Source organism: Bos mutus, chromosome 12 (assembly GCF_027580195.1).
Source record: "Bos mutus isolate GX-2022 chromosome 12, NWIPB_WYAK_1.1, whole genome shotgun sequence".
Classification (NCBI taxonomy): domain Eukaryota; kingdom Metazoa; phylum Chordata; class Mammalia; order Artiodactyla; family Bovidae; genus Bos; species Bos mutus.
In genome coordinates, this window is record NC_091628.1 from 81,559,233 (window position 1) to 81,576,366 (window position 17,134).

The 17,134-nt window shown below is 44.2% G+C and overlaps 1 protein-coding gene across 12 annotated transcripts in view; it reads left to right on the forward strand.

Annotated features, from left to right (window-relative positions):
• The window catches only part of DOCK9 (dedicator of cytokinesis 9), a 287,028-nt gene extending 275,357 nt beyond the window's left edge, over window positions 1-11,671 (forward strand). For all 12 annotated transcript variants that reach the window (XM_070380791.1, XM_070380794.1, XM_070380798.1 and 9 more), the window contains 4 exons: window positions 4,710-4,900; window positions 8,069-8,169; window positions 8,303-8,441; window positions 10,377-11,671. In XM_070380791.1, the coding sequence (XP_070236892.1) occupies window positions 4,710-4,900; window positions 8,069-8,169; window positions 8,303-8,441; window positions 10,377-10,499 (554 nt within the window). In that variant the 3' untranslated portion in view covers window positions 10,500-11,671. The remainder of the gene's footprint in view (window positions 1-4,709; window positions 4,901-8,068; window positions 8,170-8,302; window positions 8,442-10,376) is intronic.
• Window positions 11,672-17,134: the final 5,463 nt, after the last annotated feature.

Here is a 17,134-nt window from a genome sequence, read left to right on the forward strand (position 1 = left end):
CAGGAAGGCACCCAGTCCTTGTCCAGCGGTTGATGTCAAGTGTTCCTCCTGGTCAGGAGCAGGGAGCACTATAACCATCAATGAAAAGAGTTCTGTGAGGATGGCGCAGCTTCGGGTGAGGTTCCACCCTCGCCAGGGACGATACACGTTAAATGGGTGAATTGCGTGGTGTGTGATTTAGCGGTTACGAAAGAAAGAGTGTGGTTCATGATGAAATAGCTCAGGACAGCATATTGCATAGGATTTTTTATTCTTCCTATGGGGGAACTGAGATAAAAATTAAAATTCAGCAAAGAACCCCCGAAACCCTACATTCTTTTTCTTATTCTCGAAGGTATTTTATTTTTTAATTGAAGGATAATTGCTTTACAGAATTGTGTTGGTTTCTGCCAAACATCAACATGAATCAGCCATAGGTATACATACCGCTCCCTCTTGAACCTCCCTCCCACCTCCTTCCTATCCCACCTTCTAGGTGGTTACAGAGCCCCAGTTTGAGTTCGCTGAGAGTCATACAGCAAATTCCCATTGACTATTTATTTTACAAATAGTAAGATAAGTTTCCATGTTACTCTCTCCATACATCCCACCCTCTCCTTCCTCCCCGACCCTACATTGTTTAAAAAGGAGCTTCTGCTCCTGTTTTTAGAAAAATAAGACGACCTGTAAAACACAAACAATATTGTCCTCAAAAACATCAGCCCCTCCCCATAGATTGAAAGTAAAAGTGTCAGTCACTCAGTCATATCCGGCTCTTGTGACCCCATGGACTGTAGCCCGCCAGGTTCCTCTGTCCATGGAATTCTCCAGGCAAGAATACTGGGGTGGGTAGCTGTTCCCTTCTCCAGGGGATCTTCCTGACCCAGGGATTGAACCCAGATCTTCTGCATTGCAGGCAGATTCTTTACCATCTGAGCGATGAATTGTTTTTCTGATGGACACAGTAGCAAATCCTTATTAAGCAAAATAACTGCATTTTTTAGATGGAGTCATTTTACAAGAATTACCAGCTTACCATGTTCATCTTTCCAGCAGTGATAACCTCAGATCAGGGCTTATCAAAGGTTGTTCCCTGTTTGCGGTGTCAGCAACACCTGGGAACTTGTGGCACGCTGGGGGCGGGGCCCAGCTGGTGTGGCTAACTTAGCCTTCCAGGTGTTTCTGACACTGCTCAGGTTGGAGAACTGCTGATTTAAATAAACCGAGCTCACTGATGAGTCAGGGTCAGGATTTGTATCATGATTATCCCACTCAGGGAGCATGCTGATTCATAAACAGTTACCACGGGGTGTTTTCACTAGCCAGTTTCCCGTTTTGTCACAGAAATATTTTAGATTAGATAACAGACCAGAGCAAAGCTCTGTACCCGCCTGAGCAGAGGGGACAAAGAGTAACGCTGCTACAGAGAAAGGAAATAATCGACTCAGGAAATAATCACCCTGAGGAGGTGTGGGCAGCACAGACCCCATCACATCCGCACTGTGTGACCTTGGGAAGGTCACTTAACCTCTCTGCACCTTAGTTTTTCATCTGTAAAAACAAAGTTATACTGTCCATCCTGTGTGAAAGGATCTGGTAAATTATGCCCAGGTGGGGAAGGAATGCACTTCATTTTGGTACAATCTCATCTACCATTGAGCTCCTTGCCTTTTGAGGTTCAGATCAGATCAGATCAGTTGCTCTTAGTGCAACAAAAGAGCAAGAAAGGGTGCAGTTTCTGCCTCGAAAGATCTCAGAATTTCACAAGGTTTAACTACTGGTAGCAACAAAGATTTAGAGAAGGGGTTATAAAAATGCTACTGAGAACCTATAAACTATACCAACCTTCAGTTAAAGACACACAGGCCAGGATATTCTGCGTTTTCCCTTGTGTTATTAATCCCTTAGGTTCTTCTTCCTTTGCATTGCTTCACAGCTGTCCTTTGGCCTTCAAATTGTGTAGAAGTCCCTGCCCTCCGAACCCAGACAGGTTCACTTTCTTGGATAGTTCCCTCAGTCAGCTACAATGGTGGGGTCATTTGAAAGATCTAATGATCACCCTCCCATCCCCCTCGGTGTCAATTCTGAGCCTGCCTCCCTACCTGACCCCGTCTGTTCCTTCTTTCATGGAGCTCATCCCATGGAGTTTCTTCCTGGTCATTATTCCCCAGTCTCCCAAATCACGTCCAGACTCCTTCTCAGGTTGGAAATAATTCCCCCAGCCCTCACCCCCGATCAGCCTCACCAGACTGTACACTCACACCCCTCAGCCATTTCTTCCTCATCGTCCTGACCAAAGGGCTGCAGACCACTGATGCGGGCTGTTGATTGATGATGTAATGGCTCACTCAGTCCACCACCTAATTTTCCACTTTCCAGGCCTGTGTGCTCTTCCATGTAGCCATTTGGGCAGTAATACATTCTAACATTCAGCAAAACTTACGGAGCACGGGCGGGCAATGTCCAACCTGGCGTATCAATAAAACAACTCTCTGTGCAGTTGAATTCTAGCAGGAGGAGACAGACGATAAACAGTAAACATAACGAGTCAATGTGTCTGTGTTGGAAGGTAATACATGTTCTGGACAAAAGCAAAGGGGGATTGGAAATGGGGGGGTCAGGGAAGGGGAAGACTGCAGGTTAAATGGTGGGTTAAATGGAAGCCCTCTGGGCTTCATGGAGAGTCCAGACTTGAAGGAGGTGAGGGAATGGTCTGTGCAAGTGTCTGAAGGAAGACGGAGCTATGGGGGCAGAGGCCAGCGGTGGGGGTCCCTGTGCCCACCACGCTCAGGGGGTGACCAGTAGGCCAGCGTGGCTGGAGCCAAGTGACCCCAGTAAGAGGAGACATGAGGCCAGTAAGGAAGGCTGCGCCAGGGGGTGGTCCTGGATCATGTGCCTTGGTGGGCTCATGCACAGACCCTGAGTTTTCTATATCATTTCATCTCTCCTGTGCCTCTTTTAGCCCCCTATGACCATCATAAGAAGCAGTGACTCAGACCTTTTGCTGAGTGGAATCACTGTAACATGGACATCTCACAAATACCTTTGGAGTTGTTTTTTTTTCTCTCTGAAATAATGGTGCTACCACCCCATATCACCCAGAAGCACTGTGATAACACGAGTCAGTGTGTTTTGACATGGCGTGAGCCTCACAAGACGTGTGTCCTGACAAATGAGAACACAGTTTTCTCCTCACTGTAAAGCACGTCTGTCACGTCCGGGCGCACCTGTGGTTGGAGAGCTGTTCCCATCTCCCTGGCTGATAAACAGCAGCATCTAGTTCTTGTCACAGGAACCCTCAGTCCAAAGAGGACTTACCAATCCCAGTGTCACCACTTAAAAACTGTGTGTCCGCAGGGAACACAGAAGAAATGGCAGACACGGACCCTTGGCCTTAGATTGATAAAGCATTCAGCAACCAGGGCAGGCCTGTAAAGGGTGTGACAAACAGGGCTGGATCAGGTTGAATGTCTTTCCCGCTCTGGACTTTTGGGTGGTCCTGAGGGAACTCTGGGAGCCAGCCTTTCTCGTTTTGTGATCAGTCCTTTTCGAGTAATCCCTCCCCAACCACTTACTAAATAGTAAAGAATATAAACATAACACTCCTATCTTATTTCCACTTGTTAAAAAGTAATACAAGCTTTAAGCATATAGCTACCTGCCTATTCATAAATACATATATGAAATAAGAATATTATATTTACATGTACAATATATAAGCAATAGGGGAGAAATGTGAAACAGTATTGAATTAGAAACAACTATTTTTCTATTCTTTTTTTTTAATTGGAGGCTAATTACTTTACAATATTGTGGTGGTTTCTGCCATACATTGACATGAATCAGCCATGGTTATACATGTGTCCCCCATCCTGAACCCCCCTCCCACCTCCCTCTCCACCCCATCCCTCAGGGTTGTCCCAGCCCTGAGCACCCTGCCTCATGCATCGAACCTGGATTAGCAGTCTATTTCACATATGGTAATATACATGTTTCAGTGCTATTTTTTCTATTCTTTTTTAAACCAACTCTTTGGTGTTGATATGTTTAGGTGTCTTAAAAGAAATGAAAACAATATTGAGTGGCATCTTTTTGGGTAAAAAAAAATGTGTGAGAAAAACTAAATATTTTTTAATGTTGTTGAATCACTCAAGTTTTAAAACATCTTTATTATTGCAATTCAAAGTTTGTGAATTTCCGGTTCATAAAATACTTTGCTTGGAAATACATTCTCACATGTTATTTTCATTGATTTCTCTGAGTTGTGCAAACTTAAGCATGTGATTCCAAGTTGTTGCATGGCTCAAGAATATTCTATGGAACTCTTTTCTGGACTTTATTATATGATATCTCAAGACTGTTTATTTAGTCTTTTTTATATTTGCAAAGCTGTCTCATGCCTGCTAGCTCATTCAGCTCTCACAACTTCCAAGAAAGGTTTAGCACATTTATGGGCAAGAAAATTGAGCAAGAGTGATCAAATGACTTCTTCAAAGGCAAACCTCTCTATTAAAATTAACAAGAACCCGACCCTCTTGACTTTATGTGGTGCCTGTGGTTAAACGCACACCACAATAAAGGAAGGCTGGATTCTGGTTCCACGAAGTGCCGGCATGTGTCCTAGACACGCCTCAGGTTCCTTACCTACTCGGGCATGGTGATGAGCTGTCCGTCGGGACGAATGTAGCGGTGCGAGCCATGGCCTAACTCTGCGCCGTGTTCCTCCGCAGCAATACACTGCTTCCCGTACGTGAAGAAGCGGATCCCGGTCATGTACCAGCACCACACAGACCTGAACCCCATCGAGGTGGCCATCGACGAGATGAGCAAGAAGGTGGCCGAGCTCCGGCAGCTGTGCTCCTCGGCCGAAGTAGACATGATCAAACTGCAGCTCAAGCTCCAGGGCAGCGTGAGCGTCCAGGTGAGCCGGACGCCGGGCCAGGCAATCCGCACGCCGGGCCAGGCAATCCACAGGGCAGCTCCTGTGGACCCGGGGAATTTCAGGTCATTCACACCAGGTCCAGAGGCGATCCCCACCCCCTCCCTTCCGTATTTGTGCGGTTTCTCCCGATCCCAGATGGGCGGGAGCCCTTTGGCTACAAGAGCGTCATTGTCACCAAGGTGTCTGCAAGGGCTAGAGATGGGTACAGACTGGCTTCTCAGAAATTTGGTTAATTCTGATTGCCTAATGGAAGCATCAAGACTTAAATAGGGTGAAGTATGGAGAGCTATAGGTTTTCATATGAAACTATTGTTTTCTGGTTTCTATGAAAATTGTAACTGAAAAGGTACCTTAAGTTTCACTCTTTTAATGGTATCTTTTGATTAGTGAAATTCTTCATTTCAACATAGCCCAACTAATCAATAGTTCCTTTATTAGTAGCAGATTTTGTATCCTCTATAGAAATCTGTTTCAGAGATGTTCTTTTTTTCTTTATCTGAATTGATTTTTATGTGGTAAGAAATAGGGGTCAAGACTTTTTTTTTTCCTTTAGCTGTTCAGGTGAAGTCGTACTGGATCTAGGTGCTGACTTTTTTTTGTCCTTTTTATTGGAGTGTAGTTGCTTTATAATGTTGTGTTGGTTTCTGCCAGAGAAGGCGATGGCACCCCACTCCAGTACTCTTACCTGGAAAATCCCATGGACAGAGGGGCCTGGTGGGCTGCAGTCCATGGGGTCGCGAAGAGTAGGACATGACTGAGAGACTTCACTTTCACTTTTCACTTTCATGCATTGGAGAAGGAAATGGCAACCCACTCCAGTGTTCTTGCCTGGAGAATCCCAGGGATGGGGGAGCCTGGTGGGCCGCCGTCTCTGGGGTCACACGGAGTCGGACATGACTGAAGTGACTCAGCAGCAGCAGTTGGTTTCTGCTGAGCAGCAAAGTGAATCAGTTATATATATACATATATCCACTCTTTTTTAGATTCTTTTCCCATTAGGCCATTATAGAGTACTGAGTAGAGTTTCCTGTGCTATAGAGTAGGTCCTTATTAATCATCTATTTTATACATAGTAGTGTGTATAGGTCAATCCCAATCTTCCAGTTTTTCCCACCCCCCCCCCACCCCCAGGTGCTGTTTACACAGGTATGTTCAGTTTGTAAAAATTCATCAAGCTAAACACTTACACGCACCTTTGTGTTGGTATGGTACACTTCAATCATAGGGATGTTTTTCAGATATTGTACTTACATGGTTTCCTAAGAAATTAATAAGTGTTAAGTTACTCCCTCCAGTGACCAGCATGCTTCTTGCTTTATTGACGTTTTTAAGTATGTATAAATAATTCTAGCCACCTGCATTATGTGTACATTCCTATATCTGCTTCTTTTCTCTTTCAAGAAGAATGTGTTTATGAAGGTTACATGTAGATTATAATACACTGGTTTCATTTTCTGAAATCAGTTTTTGTCAACTTTTTATCAGATCAATGCTAAGCTGTTACCTCACATTTTTCTAAATGTCATTCACCTCAAAAGTATTTACAGATGTTTTCAACCTCTTCTCTTACGGCCCAAAAGACTAATATACCAAAATAAGGTATCAGGTGAAGATGATAAATACTCCAACCACGTGAGTGATTGCATAACGGGCCAGAGGCCACAATTTTCTGCAGCTTAAAACAAAAACCGCTCAGTAACGTGGCCTGGGCCTGGAAACAGCCAGCCTCTGAAGAGGCCAGTGCGGAGGGAAAGACGTGCCAGGGAAGGGTGGGGCTGGGCAGGATGCACTTTCCAAAGGGCACGTGCCCTGCCTTTTGATAGTGACTTTAGCGTTGGATAAATGCCTGGTCGCCTTTAAGAGCAAAGCATTCTGTGATGAAGCAAGGAGGTGAAGGTTACGCGTGTGCACCCTCCAGGGTAACAACAAAGCTGGAGTCCGGGGAGAGAAGCCTGATCCTTTTATCTGTGTTTCTTTAATTCTTCCACCAAGAGCCTCTCCGGGGTGGCTGTGCACAGGACAGAGTCATCCGTGGCTTCGTGATTCTGTGCTCCACTCCAGGGTCTTGGCATGTTGACCTTATGAAGTGTCATGAGCTTCCTTCTCCATCTTCTTAAAACTGAAGATACACGTCACTCTGGATATTGCTTCATTTGGGTCACTTTTAGGTTATTGACAAAGCTCCCCACATATATCCAGGGATCATACCCAGTCATCCCTGAGGGTTAGCTAGTTGTCCCTATGTCAGAGGGCCCCTGTCTAACCTCTGTGCCCCCCGTCTCCCCACCCCTGGTGTGAACTCTGTCAGTTCAGTTCCCCTGCCGTTACTGCAAGTCCTACATGCCAAGACCACTGCCCATGCCCTTCACCCACAGCCACAGCCACGCCCTCCCCGCTCACTTACCTCCAAGTCCTCCGGGACACGCCCCACCCCTGGAAAAATCATGCAATGATCACGTACTCAGGCCCTTTCCCAAGTCCCAAGTGCCTGGAACTTTCCCCTCCCCATCCAGTGTGTCTAACCCTCTTTGTCTGCACACTCCCACATTTCTTGACTTACTCAGCCTCAGAGAACTCCGCTTGGTGAATTAGAGGAGACATGCAGGGCTCTGAGTCCCTCATCTTGTTGCCAAATTCCCCGGAATCTTTGGCCTCCCAGCCCCTGAGATGGTTAGTTCGTTTAAGGATAGCAGATCGGCTTCACAGTTCCACAAGGGGGAAGAGTTGGCTCTTTAAAACTGGCACATCTACTTTGTTTTCCAAGTTTCCATTGAACTCACCAGACTGACCTCTTAGTTCAGTGTCATTTAGCACAAATACCAGCTGGAAGACTGGCTCTGATCTCAGGTGTCTTACTTATTGGCTCTTCGACCTTAAACAGGTCCTTACATTTTCCAAGCATTAGTTCTTCCCACATAAGATGAACCATCATCACAAGTGCCCTGAGGATGGCTGAGATGACAGACATCAAATAGCTTATAGCAATATGAGCTTGATCCATGGTTTCTTCTTTGGGGTCCTAAGTTCATGGAGGGCAGCGGTCATAACTAACTCACTCAAGCAGCATTTTTAGCAAATGCCAGCTGAAACTAACGATGATGGGCATTTTCTTCATAACCTAATTTTAAATTTTTGTTCTTTATCCAGGTCAACGCCGGTCCACTAGCATACGCCCGAGCTTTCTTAGATGACACAAACACAAAAAGATACCCTGACAATAAAGTGAAGTTGCTTAAAGAAGTTTTCAGGTAACGCACACTGGAAATGTCTTTCTCTTGAAGTAGCGATCGTTTCTGTGCTCGTTCAGGAAAGAGATCCTGCCAATTGGGCTCACCCTTTGTTCTGTTCATGCCTTGATTTCCCTCTCCCGCACCATTTCAGGCAATTTGTGGAAGCTTGCGGTCAAGCCTTAGTGGTGAACGAAAGGCTCATCAAAGAGGATCAGATAGAGTATCAAGAAGAAATGAAGGCCAACTACAGGGAAATGACAAAAGAGCTTTCTGAAATCATGCACGAGCAGGTAGGTGCCACACTGTCATGTGTAGACCCGCCGCATCACTTGGGGGTCTCAGGTGCACCCTACAATGGTCTGAATGCCCCAACATCCTTCCAAAATGTTGCTCTCTGAAGGATAGTGTAGCATGCTGCACTGCTGCTACTGTCTAACCACAGGGGCTTGGGGAACAGCTAACAACAAGCCTAACAACAAGCGTCATTGTCTAACCCCCTTCTCTATCACTCAATCTGTCAATAGCTCAGAAACAACTCACATAAAAGAAATACCAGTACTATTCCTGGAACTCTTTATTCACCCGATCCTTTGGAAGAAGAGGGTTTGTCAGCGTGCTTTAAGGAATTCTCCGTTGCAGTAAATGTCTTTCACCATTAAAAAAAATAGGGTTGTGCAGAGTGTGACTCCTTACAGCTGACCTGGGTGCCCCAGTGAGTCAGTCCTCAAGGCTGCTTCTTTATTCCTTGTCATTCCAGGCAGCTTTCCTGATTGCACTGCTACCACCATCTTCGTGTATGAATTCCTTTCAGTGGGATTACATATTTGGGCTCAGTGGTCATCAATGGGGACAGCTGCCCAGGGAACTAAATGAATGTCAAAGGCCGCTTCCTGTTGCTTTTTGAGGGGTCTGTTCTCCATCAACCACAGAGTTGATGGAGACTTCTTCTCTGTCAGTCTTTCTGATCAGTGTTAGCCCCATAAGCGGCCCACATGACTGCTTCTGTCTATTGCCTACATTACTGGCTTTCATTCTTAAAAAAAATGGAAGCCAGTGCCATTGTGTCAGTTAACCTGTGATGATTTAGTTAGGAGGCTTCTGTTGTAGAAAACTAACTTAAATGTCTAAGCTTTAACTTGCTTTTTTTTCTCCTCCATGCTCACACGTTCAGATGGGATGGTAATGTCATTTTCTACTTTTATTTCTCTGGATCTTAATAACTGGCTCACAGCAAGTTGCGACTGAGTTTGGACAACTGTAGACACCGACATAATGACAGTACATGTGCAAAAAGAAGGCAGCCCTCTTCTGGGCATTTAGAAAAGTACAAAAAAAAATAGAAATGACTAAAGAAATAAATATGTGAATAATTGAGCAGAAAGAGAGGGTTTTGTGGGAACAAGTGTCTGGAGAAAGCTCAGGGTCTTTTGTGTGGGGCCTCCAGGTAGGATGGAGAGCTTGATCAGTGGCTGTCAGCACTTGGCTCTAGACAAGATGACAGGAGGGGAAAAAAAGTTCAGAACCGAGAATATTAAACTCCCAGACTGTGTGGACATAATGCTGTGCTGGCTCTTAACTGCACCTTGAATTTTCCATTATCCTAACAACTGTGAAGATTAAACTTTGAACCCTTAAGCAAAAAGGGTCTTGGCCTGGAGTCTTGGGTTTTCCAGGGGAGCCTCTGAGTGTGTATGTTCCTCTCAGTGTCCACCCGGCACTAGGTCAAGTCTTGTGCTTAGAATTCTTCCCTGCGTTATTGAGTGTGAAAGAGACTTGTTGAGAGTCAGCGAGGCGGCCACTCTCTCTCTCCCAGCATGGAAATCTGTAAGATCTTGAGAAAAGGAGCTGGTGGAGAGCACCGATGCTCCAGATTCATTAAAAAAAAAAAAAAAGACTTTTCCAAGGGCCGGGACCAGGTCGTGTCCCCACCAGGTACATGCAGGATAGACTTCAAGGTGCTTTTACCACCTGGTGAGCTTAGAAGGCTCTCTACTCACTAACCTGTAGAGGAAACGAAACACGCTGTCCTTGACTTGCTCTTTAATATCCTGATCCGATAAACCCTGATACGCAGTGGGAGGTGAGCTGACCCACTTCCTCGGCCCTGCACTGAGGCCGAGCTCCCTGGGGGTGTCACAGTCACACAGTGGCCGCTGGGTGATGAGTTGTGAGAAGTGTCGCTGGGCGCATTGCGCGTGGGTAATGCTGTGTCTCTGTGCCTCGAGATCTGCCCCCTGGAGGAGAAGACGAGCGTTCTGCCAAACTCCCTGCACATCTTCAACGCCATCAGCGGGACGCCCACCAGCACGCTGGTGCACGGCATGACCAGCTCGTCCTCTGTGGTGTGACCCCCGCCGCGTGGTCCGCGGGTGGGGACTTGCTCTGTCATTTGCAAACTCAGGACGATGACTCCAAAGCTAATCCCTGGGCACGTGCCTGACGCGGGGAGACCGAGCACAAGGAGGAGCCAAGGGGATGGAAGAGTTACGGGAACTAAAGAACTGAGTAATTTCGTAGCACATTTCCTGGAGGAGTCCTCCTCAAGAGAGCACTCGTTATTATTTTTTTTAAATCTCTCTGGCAATATTCAACGTTTTCATTGTGTCTTAACAGAGGTGTGTGGTGGACACTCTTCGGCTGGAGTTAAATGTTTTTCTTCCTTACAGAAGTAGTATTAAAAATAAACGGCCTGGAGAAAACACGTGTTTTGGAATGCACGTAGCACTGAAGTCGAGGCTGGAGGGTAACCCTTGGCCTCTAGGCTAAGCTGGAAAATCTTGAAAATATTTTTTTTTCCTGTGGCACATTCAGATTGAAAACAAGAACTATTTTTGTGACTAGTTTTTGATGACCTGAGGAAACTGACCGTTGTAATTTTTGTACCAGTGAACCAGGATAGCCAGTGCTTTTGTACTCATTTACTTGCATTTAAGAAATAGGAAAGCTGAAGAAACTACGGGAGCTTAAAACTAGTCAAGCAGTTTAGAACCAAAGGCCTGTATTAATAAACACAGCTATGCTAAACGTTTAAAGGAGTACAGTATACTGTTATGTACATAGAGTTTGTTAATACAGTCTTGGCATTGTGTACATACACGTATGACATTTCTACGTTTTTAATACGTCAGCTTCTGCATAAAGTTCAATTGTGACAGATTTGTGCTGTTCTTAGTATATGCAACGCACTTGACTCTGCTGTTTTATTCTTGTATATAAAAGCAGTGCAGTATGGAGGTGTATACAGTCTTTGCTATGTTAGGTTTATAAACCATTTTAAAAATTTCATCCTTTTGCCAAAGTGGTGGAGTATGTCATTGATAAATCATAAATCCTGTGGTGAATAGTGGTGTAATGTAAAGCCTTCACCATGTTCTATTTTCTTTTCAGACATTAATTGAGTAATTTTATATTTGGGAAAAATAAAGGTTTTTAATTTTATTTAACTAGAATCTCTGCCCTGCTGTAATTAAACATTCTGTACCACATCTGTATTAAAAACAACATTGCTGATTTTCCTGTAGCGAGTATTGGGTATTTATTGTCGGACAGCCTTAAGAGAGGGCAGGATATTGAAATATTTGGGGGTGAAATAACATGGTATATGAAATTTGCTTAAAAATACTTGAAGGGGAAAAAAGAGGGTAGGGATTTGAAACAAGCTTGACAAATGTTGGCTGGTGATTGGAGAAGCTGAGGTTGGGCGCCTGGGGACCGTTGCACCCGTCTCTGCCTTTGTCTAAGTTTCCACAGTATAGATTTCAAGAGGCGGACTGGGGGGCTGGATCTCCCAGAGGACTTGGATCAGCGCTTTGTCACCCTGCAGTCTGCTTCTGAATTCTACTGGTTGTTCCCAAGGATGCGTAGACACGTTAATCCCTCTGTCTGTTCCCCTTCCACTCCTTCATCACCTCCCTGGTTGACTCCTCTGGGACAGGTGGTCGTTTATCCCAGCAGGGTATCCTGGCCAGGTGAGCTCACCTTCTTGGGCCCCTACAGCATCACCAACCCTGGACCTGAGTCAAGTGATGGCTCAGACCACAGGTGCTGGTCTTGCCTGTGACACGCCCAGGGCCCTAGCCATGATCCACTCAGCCCCAGAGAGTTCCAGCAACAGAAGGAAAAGGAGTCTTTCCACAAGAAATAAAATAGCCGCTTTTCCTACTTGGGGGGTTTTGGAAGCTGTCTTTTTTCATAACTGGTGGAGGAAAGAAAACGTGACACTGTGTACCTCTTGAGCACACAGAAGCCAAGGATCTTCTGGTGTCTTTGGAACATTCTCTGTCAGTGGGCAAGGCTGTATTTTACAGATGGAGACAAGGTTATGAAGAAGAGATGTGAGGCATTATGACAGCTCACCAATCTGCAGCCCATTCACTAGTGGATCCGGACTTAGGGCTTGAGAACATTCTCTACGTTTGCCCAGAGTCACTGACATCCCAGCCCCGTGTAATAAACCTTAACTCTAACACCATCAGGGAAGAGGTCTACAAGTTTGTCTCCCGTTGCTGGGCTGGATTTCCTCCTCGTAAATGCCTCATTTAGAAGCCATAAAGTTCAAGTCATCATGCAGTAAGATAAATATATGTCTAGAAAGAGCTATCTTGCTATCTCATGGTTAAACTTGGAAAATAATTTGTACAGATTTCATGTCAGATAAGATTCAGCTTGGAAGGTGACCAACCCTTGTTAATTACAACAGCGGAGAAAGGAGCTATTTCTAAGTTGAAGACATCTCCTGTGGACGCTGTACCAAAACACATTCACATATGTTAAAAACCTTATTTAGTTTATGTATAAAATTTTAATTTTGGTATAAAGTAACCCATTAAAGTATCCGTTTATTGGGGAAAATTGTGGGGTTTTTTTATATTAAGAAATCTTTATTGCCATTTTTCAGTAAATTCTTGAACGCTTTCCATAGATCTTATTTATTTTTCGGGGGTGGAGAGGCGCTGTGCTGGGTCCTCGTTCTTTGCGTCGGTTTTCTTCAGTTGCAGCAGGCAGGGGCTACTCTTCACTGTGGTGAGCAGGCTTCTCGTTTTGGTGGCTTCTCTCGTTGAGGGGCACAGGCTCCAGGCACACAGATGTCAGTAGTTGCAACACGCAGGCTCGATAGTTGTGGTGCGTGGGCTCTCTTGTCCTGAGGCATGTGGAATCTTCATGGACCAGGGGTCAAACCTGTGTCCCCTGCATCGGCAGGTGGGTTCTTACCCACTGTGCCACCAGGGAGGTCCTATTTTTTTTTTGTTTTTTGGGGTAAAATATACACAACATGAAATTTGCCCTTTTAACCATTTTTTAAGTATACATTTCAATGGCATTAAGTACATTCTCATTGTTCAGCCATCACCACCCTTTATCCACAGAGCTTTTCCATCTGCCCAAATAGAAACTCTGTACTCATTAAACAAGAACCCCCTGTTCCCCCTCAGGGAAAACTGTTTGAAGTGACTTTGGAACTAAAACACTGTTTAGCACCTTATCAGGGATATTTTGTCACCTGGGAACTGACTAACACTAGATGGTACACATAAATAAAGCCGGGCCCTTGCGTGGAGAAAGCTGTAGAGAGAAGGATGCGAAATTAAAAGGTGACTTGTGTAGTAATTATCAGGGTTTATATAACCATATGACAGAGTCACTCGGTGTAGAAACTCCATTCAAAAAAACATTTGATTTCCAGCAACAAGATTGTTTGCATAAATTATTGTACATCCACACAGTGGAGTAATGTATAGCTATAAAAAGGAGTAATATCTTTGTTCACTGCTGTAGAGTGATCTTCAAGATACCCTGAGTGAAAAACATAAGATAGAGAAAAGCAAATAGTGCGCTATCCATTATTTAAGAAAGGAGTGATAAGTAAGCAGAGATGATTGTTTTTCTTTAGATGAAAGGGAAAGTCAAAAAAAAAAGTTGTTGCCTCTATAGGAGAGGGAGAATGATATATAGGGGACAGAATTAGAAGATTAACCTGTCCAAATATAATTTGCTTTATAGATTTGGCTTTAGAATTATTAGAATATATCATCATTAAAATAAAATTTTAATTCCTAAGAATTGAAATTAAAATGAAATAAAGGGACATAACCATATATGTATCAAGGTTGGCAACACAGATACTTAAGAACTATTTCAAATGACGTTAAAATACAGGAAATTTCACCGTCCATTCCCAGTGAGATATGCCCTCAGGAGAAAAAGTAGTAGCAACAAATCAATAAATGATTGGTTAATAAAAAATTTCAGTAATTGTTTTGTTCCGTGGAAGCAGTGTTCTGTTTTCGACTGTATGTCATCTGTTTGTCGTTTGTTTTTGACTGTACTGTCATTCTGAAACAGTTGTGTGTTTATTGCTGGAGAGAGTGAGTGAGTGTGTGGATATCATTGGGAGCCACGTTTTTGGCATGGGAGAAAGAAAAGGTTGCATCTGTAAGCCAAAACAGGTTAAATTAAAACCCTTCAGTTCTGAATTTCATATGGAAGTATGAAGTTTAGTTCATCAGATATTTATCTTAAATATACACTTATTTCCTAGCTTGAAAAGACCTAAAAACAATGACCAAGCCGATAAATAATGAGCAACCCTACGTGCCCAAACTGTGGTCTCTAAATAGCTTTCTTACCAAAAGGATCCAGGCTTCCTAGAGTATGGCTGGCTCTAGTTGTAGGGCAGAAAATGTCCAAGGGGAGTCTGGAGCATCTTGTCCTACCTGACATCCAGAGGACTGGCTGAGAAACCACAGACCCCGTCAGAAGTATTTTTAAAAGCACCTTTTAGGTAGGCATGGGGTGAACATAAACAAGAAAATAATAGCAGTGGATTAAAATGGTAAAATTTAGTCTATTCATTCCTGATAATACTAGAAAAATAAAGAAAACTGGAAATAATCAAAGGAGTTAGTATAACTAAGAAAGACCAAGAGGTGACACGTGCCTCCGAAGTATATACCACGCTCTGTGACGGAGTCCTGCCAAGAATTCTAACCTGATGTCAGAAGCCAACTCAGTTTGGTAAAGCAACTATCCTTCAGTTTGGTTCAGTCGCTCAGTCTGACTCTGTGACCCCATGGGCTGCAGCACGCCAGGCTTTCCTGTCCATCACCAACTCCTGGAACTTGCTCAAACTCATGTCCATCAAGTCGGTGATGCCATCCAACCATCTCATTAAATGAAAAATAAATCTTTTAATTAAAATTAAATCCTTCAATTAAAAATAAACTTAAAAAATAAGATACCATTTTCAATGGAAAAAAAAAAAAAACCCTAGCCTGAATCTGATCAAGTCTGTAATAGAGAGCACAGAGGAACATGCCAAACAGCAGCACAGGGAATGGAACCAGCAAATCCAACCTATGGGAAAGCTCCACACATCAAACAGCCTGGTGTCCTGAGTAACTGACAAGAGTGAAAGAGATGGCGAAGGCACTTACATGTTGAAAGAGATTCAGGGTTCTTTTGATATGGTGTATCCACCATATAAAGTAAATAAACTTTTCCCTACCCCTTACACTAAATACAATTAAAATCCCTGGAGATTATACATTTAAAAACAAGCATCAGAAGACTCTGAAAGAAAAAATGAAAAAGAGACCAGCTCTTTTTCTTCCAAAAAGAAACCTTGGAATCCAAAGAATGATACAGTGGTAAGTCTCCCAACGTTTTCTTTTTGCTTCATATTTCTCATACTTGGAGCTGAAGAAGACAGCAACACAGAAACATGTACAGTAACAGACAAAAAAAAAATCACACTACTTCACACTCATTATTATAGCTATTAAAAAAATAGCTGGATGAGGACATTGAGATACTTATGCCTTGTTGGTAGGAATGTAGCCTTATACAGCTCTTCTGGAAGACAGTGTGATGGTTCCTCAAAAATTACACAAAACTACCATATGATCCAGCAATTCTACATAAGGGGATGTGCCCAAAAGAATTATAAGTAGGTACTTGAACAAATATTTGTACACCTGTATTCATAGCAGCATAATTCACAGTAGCCAAACCATGGAAGCGATTCAAGTGTCCAATAGTGGATGGATGGATGGGTAAACAAGCTGTGGTGTACACACACAGCAGTATGTTCTTCAGCCTTAAAAGAAAGGGAATTCTCACACATGCCTCAACATGGTGGAACCTTGAGGACGTTATGCTCAGTGAAACAAGCCGATCACAAAAGAACGAATCCTGTGTAATCCCACTTGTATGAGATCCCAGAGCAGCCAAATGTATCGAGACAAAGTAGAAGGGCGGTTGCTCGGGCCTGGGGGTGGGGATGGGAAATGGGGAGTCAGTGTTTAAGGTACAGAGTTGCAGCTGGGCACGAAGGAAATGTGGGGCTGAATGGTGGTGATGGCTGCAAAGCAGCGTGAATATACTTGGTGGCTCAGGCAGTAAAGAGCCTGCCTGCAATGCAGGAGACCCGGGTTCATTCCCTGGGTCCAGAAGATCCCCGAGAAAAGGCATTGGCAACCCACTGCAGTATTCTTGCCTGGAAAATCCCATGGATGTAGGAGCCTGGCAGGCTACAGTCCATGGGGTTGCAGAGTTGGACACAACTGAGCAACTTCACAGTGTCACAGAACTGCACACTTTATAAGAGTAACTTTTATGTTATATGTTTTCAGCCAAAGTTAAAAAAAACAAAAACCTGCTCTCTCTAGCCAAAGGAAAATGCAAGGGGCAGTGTAACAAGACAAAATGTTTAGGCACTAGGGGTGCTGCTGGGGCCAACAGCACAGCTGAAGCTCCGGCCCCACCCACACCCACAGCAGCACGGAGAGCACACGCCCACCCTCTCAAGGGTGGAGCAGGGTTTCGGCACACCTGCCCGGATGGAGTCAGAGAAGGCCTGATGTGAGCCAGGACTCTCATCCATGCTGCCTAGCAAGAGTCCCACCCATGGAGACCACCAGCTAGCAAAAGCACGACCCATGAAAGGACAAATTGAATTTTTTTTAACTTTAGGGGTTCTTTTTTT